Source organism: Rana temporaria, chromosome 3, assembly GCF_905171775.1.
Source record: "Rana temporaria chromosome 3, aRanTem1.1, whole genome shotgun sequence".
NCBI classification, from domain to species: Eukaryota; Metazoa; Chordata; class Amphibia; order Anura; family Ranidae; genus Rana; species Rana temporaria.
Genome location: NC_053491.1, coordinates 39,425,435 through 39,450,721, shown reverse-complemented (window position 1 = coordinate 39,450,721; position 25,287 = coordinate 39,425,435). Strand labels below are relative to the sequence as shown.

General features: G+C 45.1%; 1 protein-coding gene across 1 annotated transcript in view; it reads right to left on the bottom strand.

Annotated features, from left to right (window-relative positions):
• POLG (DNA polymerase gamma, catalytic subunit) overlaps nucleotides 1-25,287 on the bottom strand; it is a 91,886-nt gene that overhangs the window by 54,986 nt on the left and 11,613 nt on the right. The window contains exons 3-8 of the mRNA XM_040342413.1: nucleotides 22,951-23,576; nucleotides 22,683-22,878; nucleotides 17,231-17,398; nucleotides 9,330-9,476; nucleotides 6,542-6,621; nucleotides 4,065-4,247 (exon numbers count right to left, since the gene is read on the bottom strand). Coding sequence (XP_040198347.1) covers nucleotides 4,065-4,247; nucleotides 6,542-6,621; nucleotides 9,330-9,476; nucleotides 17,231-17,398; nucleotides 22,683-22,878; nucleotides 22,951-23,531 — 1,355 coding nt within the window. The 5' untranslated portion in view covers nucleotides 23,532-23,576. The remainder of the gene's footprint in view (nucleotides 1-4,064; nucleotides 4,248-6,541; nucleotides 6,622-9,329; nucleotides 9,477-17,230; nucleotides 17,399-22,682; nucleotides 22,879-22,950; nucleotides 23,577-25,287) is intronic.

Below are 25,287 nucleotides of genomic sequence, written 5' to 3'. Positions count from 1 at the left end.
CAGGTGACTCAGTGGGACTGTGTGAAACCTCCACCAATGTAAAAGATGGCCGTTTACCTTACCGAGGGGACCCTTTAATTATGGAGGGTCAAATGCACCTTCCCTTACGTGCACTAATGGATCGTAAGTGGCAAAATCCAACCAATCTGGATAAGAGAAGGATATCTTCTATACAGCATTGATAACTCCAAGGATCACATAGGTCATGTAAATACAAAGGACACAACATAGTGCTCTCTGCTATGATAAGCATTTATTGAATAAAACTTACAGACACAGCACTGAACCAGTGCCAGATATCGGCGTGTGTATAACAACAACAGGATGTGTGATGGCCGTGGGTGATGTCACAACGCTTCCTTCCGAAGCGTCATGTCATGACGTCACCCGCAGCCATCACGCATCCTGTTGTGTCCTTTGTGATTACATGACCCATGTGATCCTTAGCATGGATAACTCCAAGGATCACATGGGTCATGTAATTACAAAGGACACAACAGGATGCCTGATGGCCGCGGGTGACGTCACGGCATGACGCTTCGGAAGGAAGTGTTGTGACATCACCCACGGCCATCACGCATCCTGTTGTTGTTATACACACGCTGATATCTGGCACTGGTTCAGTGCCGTGTCTAAGTTTTATTCACACTTTTTATTCAATAAATGCTTATCATAGCGGAGAGCACTATGTTGTGTCCTTTGTATTTACATGACCCATGTGATCCTTGGAGTTATCAACGCTATATAGAAGATATCCTTCTCTTATCCAGATTGGTTGGATTTTTCCACTTACGAACCATTATTGCCCGTAAGGGACGGTGCATTTGACCCTCCATAATTAAAGGGTCCCCTCGGTAAGGTGAACGGCCATCTTTTACATTGGTGGAGGTTTCACACATGATTTGTGTTAATTGATATGTGGACTGGAATTTTAGCGCTGCACCATCTGTTTTATATTCCAAGTGACAGCACTGGACCAATCTGGGCCATGAGCAATAGCATGCAATGTCAAGCCACAGCTAGCAAAGCCGGCAGAATATTAGCATGCATAAAAAATGGATATACTCCAGAGATAAAACAATAATCCTGTCACTTTATAAAACTTTGGTTAGGCTACATCTGGAGTATTCTGTCCAGTTCTGGTCACCAGTCCTCAGAAGGGATGTTCTGGGGCTGGAGAGAGTCCAGAGAAGGGTAACAAAATTAATAAGGGGACTTGAGAACCTCAATTGTGAGGAACGTCAAAGCGCTAAATTTATTCTCCCTGGATAAGAGATGTTTAAGAGGGGATATGATAGCGATATACAAATACCTCAATGGTGATCCCAGGGTAGGAAAAAACTTTTCAGTCTCAGGTGAGTATATGAGGACACGGCCACACAATGAAATTGGAGGAGAAGCTGTTTAACTTTAAAACTGCACAGAGGGTTTTTCACTGTCAAGACAGATGGACACCCACAAGGCTGGACGGACCCCGCTAAATACGGTATATATTTTATGAACTCTTCTAACATGTTTATATGCAAACAATGAAAACACAATTTCCTTTAATTAGCCTCACACTCCAGTTCTGCTTTGCGGCATCACCTATGCACCGCGATTACACCAACAATCCTTGAATTAGCTGCGGTGCTAATGAAAACATTGTCAGCCAGCCTAAACCAATAAATTAGAAAGTAAAAATACACCAATATTTGCAGAAAACGGTTATAATTTGCAAAGAACCACCAATAAAACCTCCTCTAGCAAAGACACCAAAATCCTTGTTTGAATTCCAGCAAGTGGCAATGTAAGGTCATTCAGAGAAGAGAACTACTCCAGGAATTAAGTCACTATTTAACCAATTCCCGACCGGCTCCTGTAGATTTACGTCGGCAGAATGGCACGGTTGGGCAAAGCGGCGTCAATTTAAAATTCCCGCCGTGCGGGTGCGCCCCTGCCACGAACTTCGTGACCGCGCCCTCACACAAATTGACCGCAGAGGCTGTCAACGCACTCTAGTGCCATGCCCTACAAAGTCTTATCTCTGATCTCCCAGAAGACTTGGATCAGTGGTCCAGTGTGATCTAGAGTCTCAACAATTTTGTTTCTTAACCGCTTGCCAACCTCCTCCTGTACTTTTAAGTCAGCAGAATGGCAGGGCTGTGCAAAGTGACGTGTATATATATTTTGTGGCGAGCGGGCGCGCGTACGCCCCTGCCACGAGCTCCGTGTCTGTAACTCCGTACTGTGTCCAACTCCACACAGTAATGCAAGGATTTCTCCCTGGTGTGGAGTGTCGTGCTCGCCCCCTCCCTTGGACTACAGGAGAGTCAGGACGCCCACTAACACACAGCTCCTTTCTCTATCTGCAACGTAGAGAGCGTCCTGACTCTCCTGTAGTCCAAGGGAGGGGGCGAGCACGACACTCCACACCAGGGAGAAAGCCTTGCATTACTGTGTGGAGTTACAGACAGAAGAACAGGAAGTGAGGATTTTTCAGAAGAAATAAGGACATTTAAAACAAAATGGAAGGATGAGGTAAGTGAAGGAGGACTGCACTAAGGTAAAGGAAGCTATTTAGGAAAAAAAAATTATACCTTTACAACCCCTTTAAAGCGGTAGTAAAGCCTGCTAGGTTTTTACCTACAATTAAACCTATAATAAAAGTTACCTGTAGGTAAAATTAATATCTCTTAAAACGTACACCATTTAGGAGACATTTACCCTGGATTCAGCCAGTTACGTCACCGGCGCATGCGCTCTGAAGGTCCGGCATACCTTGCCGAAACTTCAGAGCGTTGTGCCCGGAACCGAGGGCTTCCGCACGCCTTTGCAGGAGTGACATAATCGCGGCTCCAACCAATCACAAAGCTTGAGCGCGCAAACCCGGAAGACGGGGAAGATGTCAGCCCTCTTATCGGTAACAGCACATCGCTAGAGAGCTTTGTTCCAAGGTAAGTATTTCATAATGTGCCAGTATACTGGCACATTATGCATTTGCCTTACAGATGTGTGTTTTTTTTAAACCGCTGCAGTTTACTACCGCGTTAGATCTAACGAGGTGTATGCCACCTCATGGACACCTCTTTTATTCACACTTTTACTAAGTGCCGGGACTGCAGCTGTTGCTATACTTTCAGTGCTCTAACACTGGACCTTTAGGTAGTGTAAGTGCAGAGTCATTTGCACCCACTCTGCCAACCCATTCTCTTCTCATGTCTGATCAGGAAAGGTTTTGAATTATGTGAAACCATTCTCAAAACACAAAGCCCTCTGTGAATGGACAGTAGAAGCGATAGAGTCTTTCTTTCAGTGCAATATGATAGAATACATACCGTATATACTTGAGTATAAGCCGAGTTTATCAGCACATTTTTTTTGTGCTGAAAATGCCCCCCTCGGCTTATACTCAAGTCACCTTTTTGCGCCTGATCTCCCGGACTTTGGGGACCCGGTACCGGCCAGGCCTGTAGGTTCCCTGGACCCCAAACTTGGCACACATGTAGCCCGACTCTTCCTCTACAAGTGTGCAAAGTTTGTTGGCCGGGGAGCACTGATTTTTCAAAGCCGGGCACCCTTTCCATAGACTCCCATGTTAAACTGTGATTTCTCCAGTGAGTTGGGGACCCGGTAACGGCCGGTGGTAGGTCCCCTGGCACACATGTAGCCCCATTTCTCCTCTACAAGTGTTTGTTGTCTGGGGGACCTACGGCCAGGGAGCACCGATTTTTCAAAGCCGGGAACCCCTTCCATAGACTCCCATGTTAAACATCAGTCTAGTCATGGACACAGCGAGGCATTGGCATAGAGAGGCATGGACTCAGTGAGGCATGGGCAGAGAGAGGCATGGACTCAGTGAGGCATGGGCAGAGAGAGGCATGGACACAGCGAGGCATGGGCATAGAGAGGCATGCAGATGGACACCCTAGGCTTATACTCGAGTCAATACGTTTTTTTCCAGTTTTTTGTAGTATATGAATACATTTGGAATACTGATTTCTAGCTATGGGCAACACAAACAGGTCCTTATTGAAGCATTTTAACAACAGACCACATAATGCCAAGTTTTTTTTGTCACCTACGCATCATCTGATAGAAGCTGACAGGCATCATTAGCCAAGTTCATCAGAGATTTCTTCATCTCCTTCTGCAGCTCCTCGTACGTGATCTGAGCCTCGTCTATATATCTCTCCCAGTTCTGATTCACCGGCAGGTAGGACACCCCCATCTCCAACATGCCAGCCAAAGTCACCGGATGAGGACACCTGCAAAACAAACGGGAAATGTTTCATTGTCATCAAACCCTGCAGGCACCAGAATACCTGAACAGCGGTAAGAACTTTCTGGCAAGCTTCTTTGGAGTTCAAGTCAAAAAATGTCAGGCGGGAGTTGGGGGGTGGTAATTTGACTTGTGAAGAGTTGGGGGGGGGGGGGGGGGGAGATTAGTGAAGAGGTGAGAGCTGTGGAGGGGGGGGGGGGCTATTGTGAAAATTGGTGAGAGGGCAAATCGGCAGAATAAGGAACTTCCCCCATAACAGGTTTTATTGTCATTCTTTCCAGCCAGCCTATAAGGCAACGACATTACATTGGGGTTATTGGCTTGCTGCTCTACCGTAAGTTAGGATTAGGGGGTACAAATTACTTGCCCTGGCCAGGCACTAGCAACCCACACTACGCAAAAAAAAAACCTGGCTCCTACAGTGAGGCAAAAAAGTATTTGATCCCCTGCTGATTTTGTACGTTTGCCCACTGACAAAGAAACAATCAGTCTATAATTTTAATGGTTGGTTTATTTTAACAGTGAGCGACACAACAAAAAATCCAGAATTGATTTGCATTTTAATGAGTGAAATAAGTATTTGATCCCCCTATCAATCAGCAAGATTTCTGGCTCCCAGGTGTCTTCTATACAGGCTGAGATTAGGAGCACTCTCTTAAAAGGGAGCACTCTTAATCTCAGCTTGTTACCTGTATACAGTGCCTTGCGAAAGTATTCGGCCCCCTTGAACTTTGCGACCTTTTGCCACATTTCAGGCTTCAAACATAAAGATATAAAACTGTAAAACTGGTGGATTCTATTTATCATCATTAGTCATTTAGGTCAACATTGGATCATTCAGAGATCCTCACTGAACTTCTGGAGAGAGTTTGCTGCACTGAAAGTAAAGGGGCTGAATAATTTTGCACGCCCAATTTTTCAGTTTTTTATTTGTTAAAAAAGTTTGAAATATCCAATAAATTTCGTTCCACTTCATGATTGTGTCCCACTTGTTGCAGAGCCATTGCGCCAACGTAAATCAGCAAGTGGTTTCTGTGGCAACATACTTTCAGTGGGAAAGAGATGGCGGCAACAAGGAATGCTCTAAAACTGTTCATAGAAGGATCGAATCTCGGCCGGTTCAGCAGAGAGCGGCTGAGATTTGATCCATGTATGGGAAGGCTGGCTGTACTGAAGTCAATCCATTGATCCATTTCAGTACAACTGGATTTTCTGAATGCAATTACAGCTGATGGCTATAGCCGATATCAGCAATCATTGTGTTCTGCCGGCAGGGAAGGCTCCTCGCTGGCAGCACACAATAGCATTGCAGGAGGGATTGCCCTATTAGAACTGACTGTGCTGATGGGGGAATCAAGCAATTTTCTTTCCCGCAACCTGTGGTTGCGGGAAAGAAAACTCCATCATTTATGGCTTGCTTATTAAACATTGCTGTGTTCCTTTAGTTGGAGGATTAACGGCCACTGACCAGAAAACTAATAGGCATTTCCAGGGCTTTTTTTCAGCGGGAACGCGGGGGAACGCAGTTCCGGCACCTCCAGCACTGAATGTATGTAATGGCAAGGGGTGCCGTGGTTTGCTTGGAGGGCTTATTGATGCTAGTTGCAACTGTTATCGCTGGGGGGAATCTATTGCTGCTGGGGGTCTGTTGTTGGGGAGGTCTATTGTTGCCGGTGGGGGATCTATGTAATCTGTTACTGGTAGATGATCTATTGTTGCTGGGGGGTCATATGTTGCTGCAAGAGGTCTACAGTTGAGGGAGAGCCTATTGTTTCTGTCTGCTGGAGGTTCTATTGATGCTGGCTGCTGGAAGATCTATTGCTTTTGGGGACGTTATTTTTGTGGGAGGTTTATTGATACAGGGGAGGATTTATTGTTGTTGGGGATCTATTGTTGCTGGGGGGGGGGGGGGTCTACTGATTGCAGTGGTTATTTTACTGCTTTTTGTGCTATTAACAAATTCCATAAAAATTACCTAGAACCACAACATGATACTTTGGTTCTTTACTCTTGAAAAGGGGCAGTACAGAGAGGTGGATAGGAGATCGAACCAATGGACAGTGCTCGGAGGTGGGTAGGGGGCGGAGACAAGGGGTGACTCAAAAGTTGGAGTACCTGGACCTATTTTCTGAGAAAAAAAAGCCCTGGGCATTTCAGCAGCTCATTCAGTTGATGATGGAGGACATTCAGAATTAGAAGCCTTTGCATTGAAACACATAGACATTAGGATCTTTAACGTTTATCACACATCTGCAACCACTAAATATCAGTGTAGATTACCTCTCCATAAAAAGTGGAAACTGTTCTGTGAATACTTCATGTGTCGCCTGTACATCCTGGGCACAGTACTTCATGAGATTCTACATAGCCAAGAAGAAAAGCACAGACTTTACATTACACCAAAAACATAAAACATAATAATACACCTAAGGACTTTTCAAAAATATAGCTGCAATAACTAAGAATATAGCTATACATAAAAATAAAGATTATTGATACTGAAACAGTAGGCAAAGTACCGTATATACTCGAGTATAAGCCGACTCGAAAATAAGCAGAGGCACCTAATTTTACCACAAAAAAATGGGAAAACGTATTGACTCGAGTATAAGCCTAGGGTGTCCATGTGCATGCCTTACTGTGCCTCACTGTGCCCATGACTAGACTGACATTTAACATGGGAGTCTATGGAAGGGGTGCCCGAAAAATCGGTGCTCCCCAGCCATGGGTCCTCCAGACAACAAACTTTGCACACTTGTAGAGGAGAAATGGAACTACATGTGTGCCAAGATCCGGGTCCAGGGGACCTATGACCGGCTGGTACCGGGTTCCCAAACTCGCCGGAGAAATTACTATGGAATGGGTGCCCGGCTTTGAAAAAAAACGGTGCTCCCCGGCCGTAGGTCCCCCGGACAACAAACTTTGCACACTTGAAGAGTGGGGCTACATGTGTGCCAAGTTTGGGGTCCGGGAGATCAGGCGCAAAAAGGTGACTCGAGTATAAGCCGAGGGGGGCATTTTCAGCACAAAGAAATGTGCTGAAAAACTCGGCTTATACTCGAGTATATATAGCTAGTAACTTTTATCTTTCCAGCTACAATACCTGTTGGTAGGATAAGAGAAATGGAACACACAATCTAGGGATACAAATCGGGGGATTTACTAAAACTGGAGAGTACGGAATCTGGTAGCCAACCAGCTTCTGACTTCAGCTTGTTTAAAGCGGTTGCAAACCCGTAAAAAAAAAAACTTGCATGACAAAAGCATAATGAGCTAGCTACTAGCTCATTATGTTTTCCTTACCTTAGATCGAAGCCCCCGCAGCCATCCTCAACCCCCCTCTGGCCGCGGACATCTCTCCTGGAGCTTGCTTCCGAGTATCGCGGCTCCGGCGCTGTAATTGGCCAGAGCCGAGATGACGTGCGCGCAGGAGCCGCCGGTTACGGCACAGCTAACTGAAGCAACGGCACAACGTGATATTGCTTCGGTGCGCATGCACCGATCACTTTGGCACATGCAGACACAGGGGGATATCTCCTAAACCATGCAGGTTTAAGAGATATCCAGGCTATGTTACAGGTAAGCCTTAATATAGGCTTACCTGTAGCAACCTGTTTACAACCACTTTAATTAAGCTTTGAAAAAAAAAAAATAATAATAAATCTGGAAGCTGATGTTGGTTTCTATGCAGATCTGCACCAGATTTTGCCGTCTCCAGTTTTAGTAAATCAACCCCATTTTCACTGCCCCCTAATCTGCTTACAGTGGTCTCTTATTACCTCCATTGATGCTAAAGAACCTTCAAATAGGATAGGCACCATGAAATGTAACTGAATCAAAGTTTGTTCAAAAAATAGGGAACAAGCACTCACATTTGCCAACATCCGAAATATTGAATAGAGAAAAGGTTCGTACTAAGGGCAGTGACAAGGCGGACTTTTAAGGCAAAACAGGGACATAAGGTTTAGAAAAATATAAACTTTTAATTACAAAAATACAATAAAATACATAGAAAAAAATATACAGAGTATACGTTCACATGCAAAAAATTCCTTTTCGTCTCGTCTACGCGTTTCGCCTTTTGGCTTCCTCAGGACGAGGTTAGGATAATTTGACAGTAAGATATTACTTATTTCATTAATCGGAATGATCGTTAGCCTTCCAATTGCACCGGGGACATTTAAGGTCGCAAGTGTACCAATGGTATGCAGCTTATAGGAGAGCTCAGTACAACCAAACAGAGAAGAATTCCTCTAAATGACATCAGACCCATATATAGTCCATCGACAGGAATAGGATCTAGCAGGTAGCCAAAACCACAAACAAAGCCGGGACCAGAAGGGCAGGGGGCGAGACCAGGATGGGGAATATATCCAAAGTGGGCAGCCACACTGCAGTATCCGTTATAGGACAAACCAGCAGGTTAAGGGTCTCTCAGATGAAAAGATGTCATATGTCCCGGCGTTTAGCACAGGCTATCCCCCCCGGGACATATGACATCTTTTCATCTGAGAGACCCTTAACCTGCTGGTTTGTCCTATAACGGATACTGCAGTGTGGCTGCCCACTTTGGATATATTCCCCATCCTGGTCTCGCCCCCTGCCCTTCTGGTCCCGGCTTTGTTTGTGGTTTTGGCTGCCCGCTAGATCCTATTCCTGTCGACGGACTATATATGGGTCTGATGTCATTTAGAGGAATTCTTCTCTGTTTGGTTGTACTGAGCTCTCCTATAAGCTGCATACCATTGGTACACTTGCGACCTTAAATGTCCCCGATGCAATTGGAAGGCTAACGATCATTCCGATTAATGAAATAAGTAATATCTTACTGTCAAATTCTCCTAACCTCGTCCTGAGGAAGCCAAAAGGCAAAACGCGTAGACGAGATGAAAAGGAATTTTTGCATGTGAACGTATACTCTGTATATTTTTTTCTATGTATTTTATTGTATTTTTGGAATTAAAAGTTTAGATTTTTCTAAACCTTATGTCCCTGTTTTGCCTTAAAAGTCCGCCTTGTCACTGCCCTTAGTAGTAACCTTTTCTCTATTGAATCAAAGTTTGCTCACCTGGAACTCTGCTCTGATATCTGCCATGCTTCCCTTTACAAACAGCTCCCGGCTTTCCTTGTCCAGGGGTGGCCCTCCAACATACAAAGCATGGACATCAACCAGGTTGTTAATGCTGCTTATATTTACCCAGTCCCATGAATTGATCTGCAAAGAGACATACAATAATACAAAAGAACAAGTGTCACTATATTTATATGCTTGGGGAATAGAAAAGTTAGAATAGAAAAGTTCGCTGGAAAGCAGTGAAAATGTTAATTGTGTTTCCTATAATAAAAAAGAAGTTATAATTACCTGCTCTGTGCAATGGCATTACACAGAGCGGTCTCTTACTTCCTCTTCTGGGGTCCCGGCTGGCACTCTGCTCCTCTTCTGTGAGCTGGCTGCTATGGGGGCACTTGTGTGGGCGCACTCCCAAGCCAGGCTGTTTTCTACATCCATAGACATACACAGCACAGCTCACCCACAACTCCCCAGCACCCACCATACAGGATTTGACATATAACAGCAGAAACCAATGGCTCCCAGTGCTGCCTCTGTGTCCTGTGAGAAACGGAAAAAGGGAGAGCATGGCTGCAGATGGGCACAGCCAGGGCCGCCATCAGGGGGGTACAGGCAGTACACCTGTAAGGGGCCCAGATGGCAACCCCCTTTTTTTTGGGCTTCCGGAGGTTCCCAGGGGCCCGGAGGCCCACAGGGCCCCAGATGGAAACCCCCATTTATTTTTATAAAAAAAATATATATATTTTTTAATATATTTTTATTTTATTCCTAAAGGGACAATTTTTTTTATTTATTTTTTAGGGGTCCGGAGGTCCCCAGGGGCCCGCAGGTCCCCGGATGACAACCCTCCTTTTTTTTATAAAAAAAACCTTTTTATATATATATTTTTTTTATTTCTTTTAATTATATATATATATATATATATATATATATATATATATATATATATATATATATATATACACAGCCCTCAAAATTTCCACTCGCCTACTAGCATTTGGTGAGTGGATTTAAGCTGGGGGCGAGTGATGACAGGGCTGCATGACCAATCTCCCTCCAATCTGTGCCTACACTTAGAGTCCCGATGAGATTGGCGGCCGAAGAGGAAAGGTGCATGCTCGGGAAAAGTAGTCTGGTGAGCCGCGCACAGGCAGAGCAGTACACAGGTGCTCTCCTTACAATTCTCATTAAGCCATGGGACCTAACAGTATGACCTTTCTGTGCCTGCCCCCCCCCTCCCCCGGGCCCCGACCAATGTAGCTGGAGAGCAGAAAGTAATGAGTGAGGTGGAGGATTGCAAAAATTACCACTCCGGTGCAGCGCTCACTGAAAGTTGCCCTGACATGAGAGCGGCAGCCTTCTAGTTTGTGCAGTTTTCTTCTCCTTGTGCTCTATGTAAGTGTCCAACAGTTTAGCCTGAGCATTGTGAACAGACTGGTCTCAATGTGTGCTGTGCGCTGTCAATGGCTGTGCAGTTGTGTAGATCTCAGCGCTGGATTGTACTCCCTCCCGCTGTGCCGCTGTGCTGCAGCTCCTCTCCTCTCTGCCAGCCTGAATAAAAGGGGGAAGTGGGGACATGCACAGAGGCTCCTGATAATGAGATGAATGGGAGAGAGAGAGGATGGATGGGAGTTGCAGAGGAGACAGGAAAAGAATGGGGAAGAGACCCAGTTCTAGTGCCCTGTCCCTCTGGTCTGCCCCCAGTGTCCTGTCCCTCTGGTCTGCCCCCAGTGCCCTGTCCCATTTTGTTAAAGTTGTTGTTGGTAATATTTAATTTTGTAACTTGATTCTGCATAAAACATTGTCATTCCATGAGATAATCTACGAGGGCGTGTTTACGGGTGCAATTAGGCGAAGGGCAGTGTATGAATTAGGTGGGGCAACTGGTGGCGAGTAACTCTTGAGGCCTGGCTAGTAGCTCAGGACTTGAAATTTTGAGCCCTGTGTATATATATATATATATATATATATATATATATATATATATATATATATATAATAAAAGGGCTCAGAGGTCCCCAGGGCCCCATGTGGCAAACCCCCTTTTTTTTTTTTATAAATGTTTATTTTTTTATTTTTGTTTATATATATATTTTTTAGTAAAGGGCCCAGAGGTTTCGGATGGCAACCCCCCCTATTTTTGTAATTTATTTTTATAAAAAAAAAAAAATAATTTGTATTTATATATATATATATATATATATAATTTTTTTTAATTATTATTAAAGGGCCCAGAGGTCCACAGGGCCCCAGATGGCAACCCCTCTTTAAAAAAAAAAAAAAAAAAAAAAAAAAAATTATATATATATATATATATATATTTTTTTTTATCTCTTTATTAAAGGGCCCAGAGGTCCCCAGATGGCTACCCCCCCCCTTTTTTATATATATTTTTCTTTATTTCTTCTCTTTTTGTAAAGGGCCTCCCCCCCGCTTCTCAATTCGCGGCAACCCCCCCCCCCCCCGCTTCTCAATTTCAATCCCCCCCGCTTCTCTGCTCCAGTAGGGCCCATGCCTGAAGCTGTGTAAGGGGCCCCATTATTCCTGATGGCGGTCCTGGGCACAGCTCTGGGTCGGAAAATGTGTTTATTGAGGTGAGGGGGCAATACAACTACTGGGACCTTTTTTACCTTAAAGCGGAGGTCCACCCTAAAGAGAAAAAAAAAAAAAACTACTCTGCCTCTCTTCCTGTATTTTGTTTATTGTTAAGAGATCATGTAAGGATCCCAGGTTAATGAAGACTTTGTGGGGGAGCATCTCTGTGGTTGAGTCATTGCCATAGAAACATTTGTAAAGGGGAGGAGTTAGTAAAATGATGACGCCCATGTAGGGGCGACAGAAATATTTCTGCACCCAGGCGCCTGTGACCCTAGGATCGGCCCTGGCACTTACAGTACAATACAATCCAGTCTTTTTTCATCACTGAGTTCATGGCCTTTTGGACACGAGTTCACATTTATGATTTCATTTTGGTGTTGGGCTCTAGTCTATCCCTTACCATCATACTATATACTTTTAGCACACTCCATTTCTTTCATTCCTAAAATTGGAGCCCATATATAACCACTGTCCGGATACTTTTTCTCTTGGGGACCATGTTGTGCCCCATCTTTCTTTTGCGGGTCCCTACCTCAGTTCCTGGGACAGACATCTTCAGCAGCCCCCGTTATCCTAATTTTCACATGCCCCGGACTTTACTGTTATGTAAGTACTAATAGGGATGAGTGATTTTCTCCCTTCCCTTCTGTATATATCTTGCCCATTATATGGATCACACTCATGTTTTTCTTGTAGATCGAAGTGCACGTGCCCCTAAAGACTGGTAATAGCCACGAAGCGCGTCGGGATAATTGGATGCACCATTTTTTCTGTAGACGGTTCTACTCATCTTAATCTTCCCGAGTTTCCTATACCATTGTGTATTTTAAGTGTTTTTATTACATAAGGATAACTGTTCTAGACCACATATGATTTTGCTATACTGATAATATTGCTCTCATGCATATATGGTCTGCAACATGTGACAGACAAGTCCGTTTACCTTTGCATGTATAATGTATTGTGTCATGTTTTTCAATAAAAACTTGTTTTTCAACATTGACTCATCTTTTAGCCACACTTACCTCATAGGTTCCAAATCCCCCTTTTTTTGTATATTCACCTATCTACACTCCATTGCTCCCCACTGTCCAAGCTCTCGTGTCACATTACTCAGGTTGATTGATGGATGATGTCACTGCTCCTTACATTTTACAATATTTTTTAGCAATTGGACGCTACATGGGGAGGTTGCATGCTCCCCCATACCCTGTAAAGGGATCCGATGTACTGGGCTGGCCACAAAGCAGTAAGAATAGCTGAGTATAGCTTTCTGGGGGGGGGCTCTCAGTAGGCACTGACACTTTTCCCTGAATCGGCAAAGTGTCAGTGTCACCTTAGTAATGTGTAACATTTACAGGCATTCATTACCTCCAAGAGCGATTGCAGAGCTTCCTTTGTCTCCTTAAAATTGCCATCTTTTTCGTCAACCAGGGTCAGCATCTACTTTTTGGACTGCTATCCCGGTGATGACACAATCACATAAATCTGACGACACAACAGCCTTTGAGGTTGTGGGTAAAATCTGGTGCAGCTCTGCATAGAAACTTCCATTATTTTTTATTTGTCAAAGCTTAATAGAACAAGCCGATTGGCTACCATGCAGAGCTGCACCAGACTTTGCACACACCAGTTTTAGTAAATCAACTCCTTTCTGGGCTGTTTACATATGTTCCTTGTCACATCTACTAGGGTTGTCCCGATACGGATACCAAGCATTTGCGCACAAATGCCCCTGATGCCTTATTAGATACCTGGTCATAGGCTGAGCGCAACCGAAAATTGGTGAGTGGAGTCAGTTGAACGGAGAGCGAGTCCTCACCTGCCGTGGAACAAGCTAGGTAAGCTGGCAGGGGTGCAGGTGCATCAGGATCGGTGACCAGAGCCACCACATTCCATTGCCGCCAGTGGCTGAACATCCCGACGCCCATTTTGTTGCATATCAGTGCCTGCCTATCAGTGCCCCCCCATCAGTGCCACCTACCAGTGCCCATAAGTCCCAGCCATCAGTGCCATCTATCAGTGCCCATAAGTGTCACCTATCAGTGCCAACCACCTGTCAGTACCACCTATCAGTGCCCATAAGTGCCAGCTATTCGTGCCGCCTATCAGTGCCATCTATCAATGCCCAAATGCTCTCAAAGCCAATCCGAGCAGGCTACTGTATGTAGCCTGCTCGGATTGGTAGAGGTTGTTACTCAAATCCGAGCAGGCTCTGTATTCATTTGAATATATCGCTCACCGGGATTGGCTAAGCGGTATATACAGAGGTGTATTTAGGTTTTGTGCTGCCCTAGGCCTGACTAAACTCATGCACCCCCTAATTTAAATATGACCCACCCCTTCCTGTTTAAGACACACCCTATATCTGTAAACCACACCCCTTCCACTGTAGGCTCCACCTTTTCCTGTTAGAGCTCCACCTCTTCCTCTCTGTACATTAGCACACTCACGCACCATTCACTCCATACTTACATCAATCAATCCAGTTGCAGTTGGCTCCTGTCTAAATTGTTGCCCTTACCATGTGTATGTATGAATGCGAGTTAGGGACTTTAGATTGTAAGCTCCTTGAGGGCAGGGACTGATGTGAATGTACAATGCAGGGCTCAAAATTTCAAGTCCTGAGCCACTAGCCAGGCCTTAAGAGTTACTCGCCACCACTTGGCCCACCCAACCCCTACCCTGCCCCGTTCCGCCCCTAAACACACCTCACACCTAAACATATCTCATGACACTGTAGAAATGTTTTATGCAGAATTAAGGTCCAAGAAAAAATATTAACAACAACTTTAACAATGGGCTAGATTCAGTAAGCAATTGCGTCTGCGTATCCATAGATACGCAGCGCAATTGCTTAGTTGCGCCGGCGTATCGACTGCTCCTGATTCAGGAAGCTCGATACGCCGACTGCAGCCTAAGATATGACTGGCATAAGGCTCTTATGCCGTCGTATCGTAGGCTGCATTGTTACGCAGGCCGCCAGGTGGCGTACCCGTAGTGGTCAGCGTAGAGTATGCAAATTGCATACTCACGCCGATTCACAACCGTACGCGCGCCCTGCGTACGCATTTTACGTCGTTTGCGTTCGTCGGTTTCTGCGTAAGGCTGCCCATGCTATTAGCAGGGGCAGCCAATGCTACGTATACCCGTCGTTCCCGCGTCGCGATTTTTAAAAATTACGTCGTTTGCGTAAGTGAATCGTGAATGGCGCTGGACGCCATTTATGTTCACGTTGAAGCAAATGACGTCCTTGCGACGTCATTTACCGTAATGCACGTCGGGAAAGTTTCCCGACGGAGCATGCGCACTACGTTCGGCGTGGGAACGCGCCTAATTTAAATGATCCACGCCCCCTACGGGATCATTTAAATTAGGCGCGCTTACGCCGGCCATTTTTACGGAGCGCCCGCGCAAATTACGGAGTTACTGCTTCGTGAATGAAGCGTAGCGCACGTAATTTACGGAGGCATAGCGTAAAAACGGTACGCTGCGCCTCCGTAAGAGGGCGCAAATCTACTTGAATCCACCCCAATGTCAACATGAAGCATACCCATCAGTGCAGCCTCATCAGTGCCCATCAGTACAGCCTTATCAGGGGCCACAAGTGCAGCCTATCAGTGCTGCCTTATCAGTGCAGCGTAAGAGTGCCACCTCATCTGTGCCCAACAGTGCAGCCTTATCAGTGCCCATCAGTACAGTACCATCAGTGCAGCCTCATCAGTGCTGCCTTTATAAGTGCCCATCAGTGCAGCCTTCCAGTGCCCATCAGTGCTGCCTACCAGTGCAGCTTAGGAGCCTCATCAGTGCTGCCTTTATAAGTGCCCATCAGTGCAGCCTTCCAGTACTCATCAGTGGCAATCAGTGCAGCCTCGTCAGTTTCAAAATATCACAGCTTACTAGTGTATATTAATTGTGTTTTAAATATAGCAAGGAGCACTTTGCAGTGCATGAATGTTCACTGAATGTGGATTGTTTAATGGGTTTGCATTGATTTTAGCATGGAGCACTTTGCATATGCTGGAATCTATGCAAATGTATTAGACAGTCCACATTCAGTGAAAGTTCATGTACTGCAGAGTTTGCAGTACATGAACTTTCACTGACTGTGGACTGTATAATAAGTTTGAGTATGCATGGAGCACTTTTTTGCAATATGCTCTGAAAATGCATTTAATCCATGCTGAGCACTGCCACTATATTATGGACGATGACAAAAATGAATGAAACTTACCTGCTGTCCTGGCCACCACTTGCGGGGGTTCCCGTCATCCCCCTCTCTCTTTTCCTCCTACGGTCACAGAGAGACCCCGCCCCGCGGGCCGGGGAGAAGATGAATAGGGATGTCGTGTGGAGGAGGGTAGGCGGAGCATTAGGCAGTATGACATGCACCCGGTCTGGCCAATCACCGGCCGTTTAATGCAGGGCGTCAGTCGCTCCCTCCCCCTGGCCAAGTACGCCCCATGTTGCTAGTGCAAGTGCCACGCTACAGGCCTCCGCGCCGGGGGCTATATTTATGCGGGAGCCGGAAGGCGGCTGCAGGAGCCGATTACATAGAAGGACGGATTGGGGGTCTTTTTTTTTGTTTTTCGTGTGGGGGGCGGCTTTGGTGCCCGTGCCGCCCCCCCCGCAAAGTGCCGCCCTAGGCCTAGGCCAAGATACATCCCTGGGTATATACTGTATGTAGCCGAAGCTACATACAGTATTACTGCACATCCAGCAGGCATCCGAGCAGCTGACCCGGCATATAAGACGACTGCTTTTTGGACATTTTTTTAAATGTAAAAGGTAGTCTTATACGCCAGCAAATACAGTACTTAATCTTCTGGGTTGAATGATGCTGGGAGTCATCAAACCCAGAAGACTGAGGATATCTTGTGGCAAAGAAGTACTGCGGTGGTAGGACAGCTTTCGGGACTGGGCGTTCCTATTTGATTGACAGGCTTCCGACGGTCGCATACATTGCGTCACGAGTAGCCGAAAGAAGCCGATCGTTGGTGTGGCTCTATACGGCGCCTGCGCACCGACGTTCGGCTACTTTCGGAAAATCGTGAAGCGATGTATGCGACCGTCGGAAGCCTGTCAATCAAATAGGAACGCCCAGTCCCGCAGCCCATACCCGGAAGCGGCGGAGAAGATCGCTCTCTAAAACGGTAAGTACGGCTTCGATTTTAAAAAAACTACCCGATTCCCCTAGATAAAATGAGCCTCAATCTAAGGTTAAAAATTAAGTTTTTGGGTGAACCTCCAATTTAAAGAAATAAGAAATTAATTGAACTTTAGGTATTTAACAGACTTACAGCTGGGCCATCATACTTGTGTCGAGTTTTCATGATGTGCTGTTTGACCTCCTGCAATCCTTTTTTCTTCCCGTATTTACTGGCCATCCATAAAGTGCGCTGAAATCCTGTTAGGCCTGAGATAGCCATGTGTATGCTCATTGTGTCCATAAAACGCATCTTTGAGCCCTAAGAAAAATTAAATGTGTTTTAGTCACCAATGTATATGCCTTCATATTATTTTATTCCAACATATTATACTACATCTCTGACAAAAATGACTTGGTGGTACATGATTGGCAACAATCATCTGATCATGGCAAGTTATCAACCTCTGAACAAACGCCGAGTCATACATTCAAAGTCTATGGGTGTAGAATGAATGACTCGGGAGAGCTTATCCTAGGGGGTTATCTGATGCGGGGAGGAGCCCCGAGAGACACTGAGGGGCTCCAGAAGACGGTGTTCGGGGCCACTCTATGCAAAACGAACTGCACAGTGGAGGCAAGTATGATATGTTTGTTTTTTGTTTTTTAAATAACGATCCTTTACAATCACTTTAAGAGATAAAAAATATTAATTATACTCACAACCCAAAATGGAACAGTAGTGTATCAAAAATAACAAGAATACAGAAGTCCGCCATCCAACCTCATGAAATTGTGCAGATGACAGAACCAGCTTCTGCGTTTTAGGGGACCGGCCACCTTTATCAGATCAATACTCTGAAGAATAGGGCCAGTCCCCCGAAACACGTCAGCTGGTTCTGTCATCTGCACAATTCCATGAGGTTGGAGGGCGGACTTCTGAGTTCTGTTATTTTTGATACTCTACCATTCCTTTTTGGTTTGTAAGTATAATTAGTATTTTTTATCCCTCAATAAAAGTGCTGGAGATCATGCACTAGACATTTGCACCCTTTTTGTTTTTTGTTGTTTGTACTAGATTACCCAATCTGAAGAGGGCTGCACCATCTTGACCATCCAATCTTATCTGCACAGTGACCAAAAAAAAAAAAAAGGGCTGAAAAACTTGACTTATACTCGGATATATACTGTATATATATATATATATATATATACACTTTTTTTTTGTTTTTATTAGAGCTGCAAGATTCTGGCCAAAATGAGAATCACAATTTTTTTGCTGAGAATAAAGATCACGATTCTTGCGGCGTAAAATCTTTTACATTATACAAAAAAACAAATTGGGTTAACTTTACTGGATATTTTAATTTTTTGTTAATTCATTAAAGTAATTTTTTCCCCAAAAATGTGTGACATAAAATATTGCAACAACCGCCATTTTATTCTCTAGGTCTCTAATAAATATTTTTTTGATATAATTGTTAAAAATATAAAAAAAAAAATGTTTTAACTTGAAACCAACATGTCAGAAAAAGGTTTATAGCCAGATTCACAGACAGCTTATGCCGACGTATCTATTCATACGCCGCATAAGTTCTAGGATGCGCCGTCGTATCTATGCGCCAAATTCAGGAAACAAGATACGCTTGAATTTTGGCTTCCTACGACCGACGTAAGTTTCCTACTCCGTCGTATCTTGGGTGCATATTTACGCTGGCCGCTAGGGGCGCTTCCGTTGATTTACGCATTGAAATTGTAAATGACCTAGATACGCAGATTCACGAACGTACTTGCGCCCGTCGCAGTAAGCTACGCCGTTTACGTAAGGCCTACGTCCGGCGCAAGTTTACCCCTCATAAAGCAGGGGTAAGTCATGTTAAGGTATGGGCGTGGGAACAGCGTTGTATTTTACGTCGTTTACGTAAGTCGTACGTGAATGGGGCTGGGCGTAAGTTACGTTCACGTCGTACGCATTGAGCCGTCGTATCTTAGGGAGTATATGCGACGTGATTCTGAGCATGCGCCGTTCGATCGGCTGTTCATTTACATGGGGTCACAACTCATTTTAATACAACACGCCCACTACCTGCCGGCTCAAAGATGCGCTGATGTACCTGAATCTGGCCCTTAGTGTTTAAACTTTCCTCATTTACACATATAAGTCTATTCCTTTGATGTAAAGGACAAAAATTGTTACAATGTTTAGAATTTGGATTCCACTGCTAAAGAATACTTGGCAGACTGGCCGGATTTTTTCTTTTGACAGCTGTGGCTTCAGCAGAGCAGAGAATTCTCTGCATAGAAAGATCGGAAAATACTTTGTCAAAATTGCAACGGAAAAAAAATTGCGATAACGATTCTTGATGATTAATCGTGCAGCTCTAATATATATATATGGACAAGTTTGCACTTTTTTCAAGTTGTTTATATATATATATATATATATATATATATATATATATATATATATATATATATATATATATAGATATAGATATATAGAGAGAGAGAGAGAGAGAGAGAATTAGAGGTCGACCGATATATCGGCCGATATTTGGTGTTTTTTAATTAATCAGCATTGGCCGATTTTGCTGGGAAAGCAGGTGACTTGCTAAAAAGCTTCTGTAATAGAAGTCAATGCCTGAGAAGTTTCCCCTGGAAGCGACATCTCCCTCCTGGGCAGCCTGCCAAGTCGGAGATAAGAATACAATGTTTCAACTTCAATGAACTGAACTTGTGTAGAAGTTCTCAGTTTAACCATTTAAAGACTAAGGGCCAGATTCTCGTAGATCGGCGCTTCTCTGCGGCGGCGTAACCTATGTCATTTAAGTTACGCCGCCGCAAGTTTTACAGGAAAGTGCTTGATTCACAAAGAACTTGCCTGTAAAGTTGCGGCGGCGTACTGTAAATCACCCGGCGCATGCCCGCTTAAAGGAACACTAAAGGTTCGTTTTTTATTAGATCAATTGATTGCTGTAAGCTAGAGCATTTAAATATCACTTATCTCGTTTTTCCTTTTGACCTCCAAAATACAGTAATCCAGGTTTGAAAATGCCATTTCCTGTCTCTCCTCTTCCTGCTTTCCACCAACATCTGAGCCGTTTTGCATGGTGGAAAGCAGAATGTGCTCACCCCCCTCCCTATGACTACAGTCCTGCGTGAAGATGCTCTCTTATCCCTCACAGGCATGGAGGCTAAGCCTAATGGGAACTGTAGTTCCCATTAGGCCGTGATGTAGCAAGAATGAATGCGCACCGCAAACCAGGAAGTCAGTGAGAAAAATGATTCAGGAGTGACGGAGGTGAATAAAACGGCTCGATTTCAACAGGTATCAAACTAGTTATAATGCAAAACATTACTTTTTATTTTATCAGCTACTGTCAGACTTTAATTTAAGAGGAAAATATTTTTGTCTTTACAACCCCTTTAATTCAAATTAGGCGGGTAGGGGGCGTATTGCATTTAAATTAAGCGCGTTCCCGCTCCGAACGTAATGCGCATGCGCCGTCCCTAAAATACGCAAACAACGTAAATTTTAAAATTTCGACGCAGGAACGACGGCCATACTTAACATTGATTGCACCTCATATAGCAGGGGCAACTTTACGCCAGGACAAGCCTAACATAAATGTCGTAACTTCACTGCGTCGGCCGCGCGTACGTTCAGGAATTCGCGTATCTAGCTAATTTGCATACTCGACGGGGAAAACGACGTCGGCGACATCTAGCGGCCAAAAAAAAAAAAATACATTTAAGATCTGACGGCGTAAGAGCCTTACACCTGTCGGATCTAATGCTTATCTATGCGTAATTGATTCTAAGAATCAGTCGCATAGATACGACGGCCCAGATTAGGACTTACGACGGCATACATGGCGCTGCGCCGTCGTAAGCCCTTTGAGAATCTGGGCCTAAATCTTTTTTGACACTTGTTGCTTACAAGTAAAAATCCTGTATTTTCTGCTAGAAAATCACTTAGAACCCCCAAACATTATATATTTTTTTTTTAGCAGAGACCCTAGGAAATAAAATAGTGATTCCCTTACCGAAGATGGCGGCAGCAGCACCCGAGGGAGAGATCGGCTTTGGGTGCCGACATCACGTGCGCCCAGGACAGGTAAGTGTCCATATATTAAAAGTCAACAGCTGCAGTATTTATTTTTCATCGGAACTCCGCTGCTTTCGCACTGGACTGTCATTCTAGTGGCGCTATTTGGCTGCTAGCGGGGCGCTCATATCCCAGCTAGCGGCCAATGAAGGGGTTAAATGCTCTTGTGTAGCTGCAGAAGTGCTTTGCAGGCTCTTCGGCAGCGGTGCCATTCATTTAGATGGGCAGGAGTGGTGGAGGAGCGGTATACACCGCTCCAAAGATGCTGCTTGCAGGACTTTTTTTTTTAACATCCTGCCAGCGCACCGCCTCAGTGTGAAAGCGCTCGGGCTTTCACACTGAGACTGCAGGGGAGCCGTTTTTGCAGGCACTTTACAGGCGCCATTTTTAGCTCAAAAGCACCTGAAAAACACCCCAGTGTGAAAGGGGTCTAACTGTAATGCCTCGTTTCCACTGCACGGATCGGTTCGGGTCAGAAAGAATGGAGCGGTTAGAATGGGACCGGTCTATTCTGCAGAGCATTTCCACTGCAAATCGGACCATCCGGGACCATGCAAGGTTTAGAAAAAAAGCCTAGCACATCCACCAATCAGTGAGATGTATTTGTAGGTCCGCCCTAATGGAACCGTTCCATTCTCTATGGCCCCACATCTGAAGCAGGACCCAGAATGGTCCGGTACGGTTCGCTTTTATGGCACGCTTTCATAATGGAAACACCCAAAAAAGCGTACCGTACCGAACCGATCCGCTCAGTGGAAACGAGGCATTAGATTTTATGAGATGAAGTGGGGGGGGGGGGAATAAATAAAAAATCGGCCTAACATATCGGCCCAAAAAATCTGCATCATATATCGGCCATCGGTCGCCGCGATTTCTAAATATCGGCCAGAGAAAAACCCATATCGGTCGACCTCTAATATATATACCGTATATATCGGCGTATACCGTGCACTTTTTTGCCCTGAAATTCAGGGCAAAATCGTGGGTGCGCGATATACGCCGATACCCGCGCCGAGTTTGAACTACTGCGCCAGCATATACCGAGCGCAGTACACTCGTGTATAGTCGGGCAGGCTCGGGTTTTCTCGCAGTCACATCCTGGACGTACAGGACGCACAAGTAGTGACCGCGAGAGGAGCCGAGCCTGCCCGACTATACACGAGTGTACTGCGCTCGGTATATGCCGGCGCAGTAGTTCAAACTCAGCGCGGGGATCGAGCGGGGAGGACACCGCAGAAGGCCGCCGGACCCGACGAGGAGGACACCACCGAAGCCGCAGACGGACACCGGACCCGACGAGGCCGCCGCGCAAGACACCAAAACTGTAAGTACTAAAATCTTTTTTTAACAGGAATGCGGGTCCACTTTAGGGGTGCGCGCTCTACGCTGGAGCACGCAATACCACGATAAATACGGGGTATATATATATATATATATATATATATATATATATATATATATATATACACACACACACACACACACACACATTACACACCTTTATAAAGTACTGCTCCTTAATGAACGCTCTGTCAAAGCTGACATTGTGGCCCACCACTAATCTCTCAGACCAGTTGTTCTTGTTCATAATGTTTGACTTTGGCGATGTCTCAAGCGGGATGAGATCAGACATCGATATTTCATTAGACCATGTGTATCGTTCTTCTATTAATCTCCGACTACACCAAGAGTACCTAAAAAAAAACAAAATGAGTTCAGTTACAGATATTTGAAAAATCGAGATTTGGGTACAAACCTTTCCTTACCAGCACTGGGGGGAGACGGCCACAGCTAGAGTTGGGAATTGTCCTTCTGACATGCAGACCTCCACATCGAACACCAGAGCCTTCTCATCTGGGAAGTCAACCTGCTCTCGTCCTCCTCCTCTGGTATACTTAGTCCATCCGGTCTGCCAGGCCCACTCTTGGGGTAGGTCTGGTAACTGGCATTGTAATAGATCATTAGCTGCTTCCAGGTATGGAAGATTCTGTTTTTGAGCGAGAATTCTGAAATGTTCATCAATGTTCCCGCCGTACATCCTGGGCAGTTCTAATTCCACGTCCTGGAGAGTGGAGGTCTTCTGATCCCATAGACTATGGTTCTGCAGATGCTCTATGCTCTTCTGAATGCTTTCTTTAGAGTATTGTTCTTGTTTACCTCTAAATATTTGTTCATGGAGTCCTTTGGAGAGCATCTGTATATTAAGGGGGTTCATGCGCCTCTGTTGGGCTTCCTGTGCGCCATCTTCACTCGGTAAATGTGAAGCCATTGTACACATGCGGCATTTCAAGGTCTTCATCTTCCAGTAGCTTATCAGATACCTGTTTTTTCTTAGCAATCTTTCCATATTGCCTGCTTTATGGTTTATTTAGATTATATCATTATTACAACCCTGTGAAATAAGAAAAAATAAAATAAAATCAGAAGCACCTTCAAAAGAATAACAACTGTCTCATAGCACTGATCACTGTAATAGGCTCAGTTCACATTGGAACAATGTCAGACATCGCATGTGATTCGCACCGCACTGCTGAGAAAATCACATACAACGTCTGTGCGATGCAAATTCAGCCATACATATTGTATGGCTAAATTGGCATCGCATTCGGACCAAAGTCATGCAGGATCTTTTTTTTGGTCCACACCAGAATTGACTCACATGGGTGTACACCAGGGCTCGACACACCCCTGGCCGCGCCGGGCAGTAATTGAGGCCACGGCTTTGTGGCCTTCTCTGCAGTCCTATGCTTTCTTCTGGCGCCCTCTTGTGGTGGCCGTTGGTATGACAAGACAAACAGCAATGATAATGGAGCTTTCCCTGCCTGTTTTTACAGCCTTTTTTTTCCCGTAATAGCTTTTATTTTTTTGTTAAAGAGTTCCAGCCTTTTTTTATGTTTATTAAAAGTCAGCAGCTACAAAAAGTGTAGCTGCTGGCTTTTAATAAAGACACTTACCTGTTTCACTGTCCAGCGACACGGCCGCCCGGAGCTCCGCTCCTCTCCCCCCCTCTCCGCCGACGCCTCCATTCTAACTGTGGGGCACCCGACTGTGACAGCTTTCGGCTTCACGGCTGGGCACTCACTGCGAATGTGTGAGCGGCATTGCACTCCCTGAGTGGACAGGCGATTGCCTGGGACCTGTCACGTGTCCCAGGTGATCGCCTACAGAGAGGGGACGCCTAAGGTGATATGACGAGTCGCCTAAGCGGTCCCTGGGCGGAAGGAGGAAGTGGGACAGGAAGTCCCACACCTACTGAAGCCCCCCCCCCCCCAAAGAAAATTACATGCCAAATGTGGCATGTAAGGGGGTGAGGAGTGGTTTAAGCGGAAGTTCCCCTTTTGAGTGGAACTCCGCTTTAAGATATTCTTATTTTATAGTTTGTTTCCTGTATCTTCATACACATTGAAGTAGAGGTCGACCGATATATCGGCCGATTTTTGGCACTTTTTAATTAATCGGCAGTGGCCAATTGTTTTAAAAAAAAAGCCGATTTACTTCAGCACGACTTGCAAATAGCTTATCTGTCTCTGTCCCTCCCTCCCCCCACCAAACACGCAACAAGACAACAACAAATAAAAAAAGTAAAAAAAAAAAAGGATTTTTTTTCGGAGACCTCCCCGCCCTTCCCACTCCACAGTGTCCCCCCTCTTCCTCCCCGACCTCCTTCGTCGAAAATATAATACTCCTCTATACTGTTCCCATAAGCATCTTCCCTTCCTTTGACCCAATAAAGAGATTCCATGCGGACCATGTTTTCTGGTAGGTCTCTCTTTTCTGTCGTGCTGTCCAGGGTAGCACAGTGGTGTAGTGGTTAGCACTTTCACCTAGCAGAAAAAGGGTCGCTGGTTCGAATCCCGACCGCGACACCATCTGCTTGGAGTTTGCATGTTCTCCCTGTGTCTGCGTGGGTTTCCTCTAGGTACTCTGGTTTCCTCCCACATTTCAAAGACATGCTGGTAGGTTAATTGGATCCTGGCCAAATTGGCCCAGTATATATGTGTGTGTATGACTGTGTGTCCCAAGCGTGTCAAGATCCTACGGGGTAAATGACCGCACCAGCCAGGAATACACTGGCTGCAAAAAAAGCTCCTAGAGGCGATTCA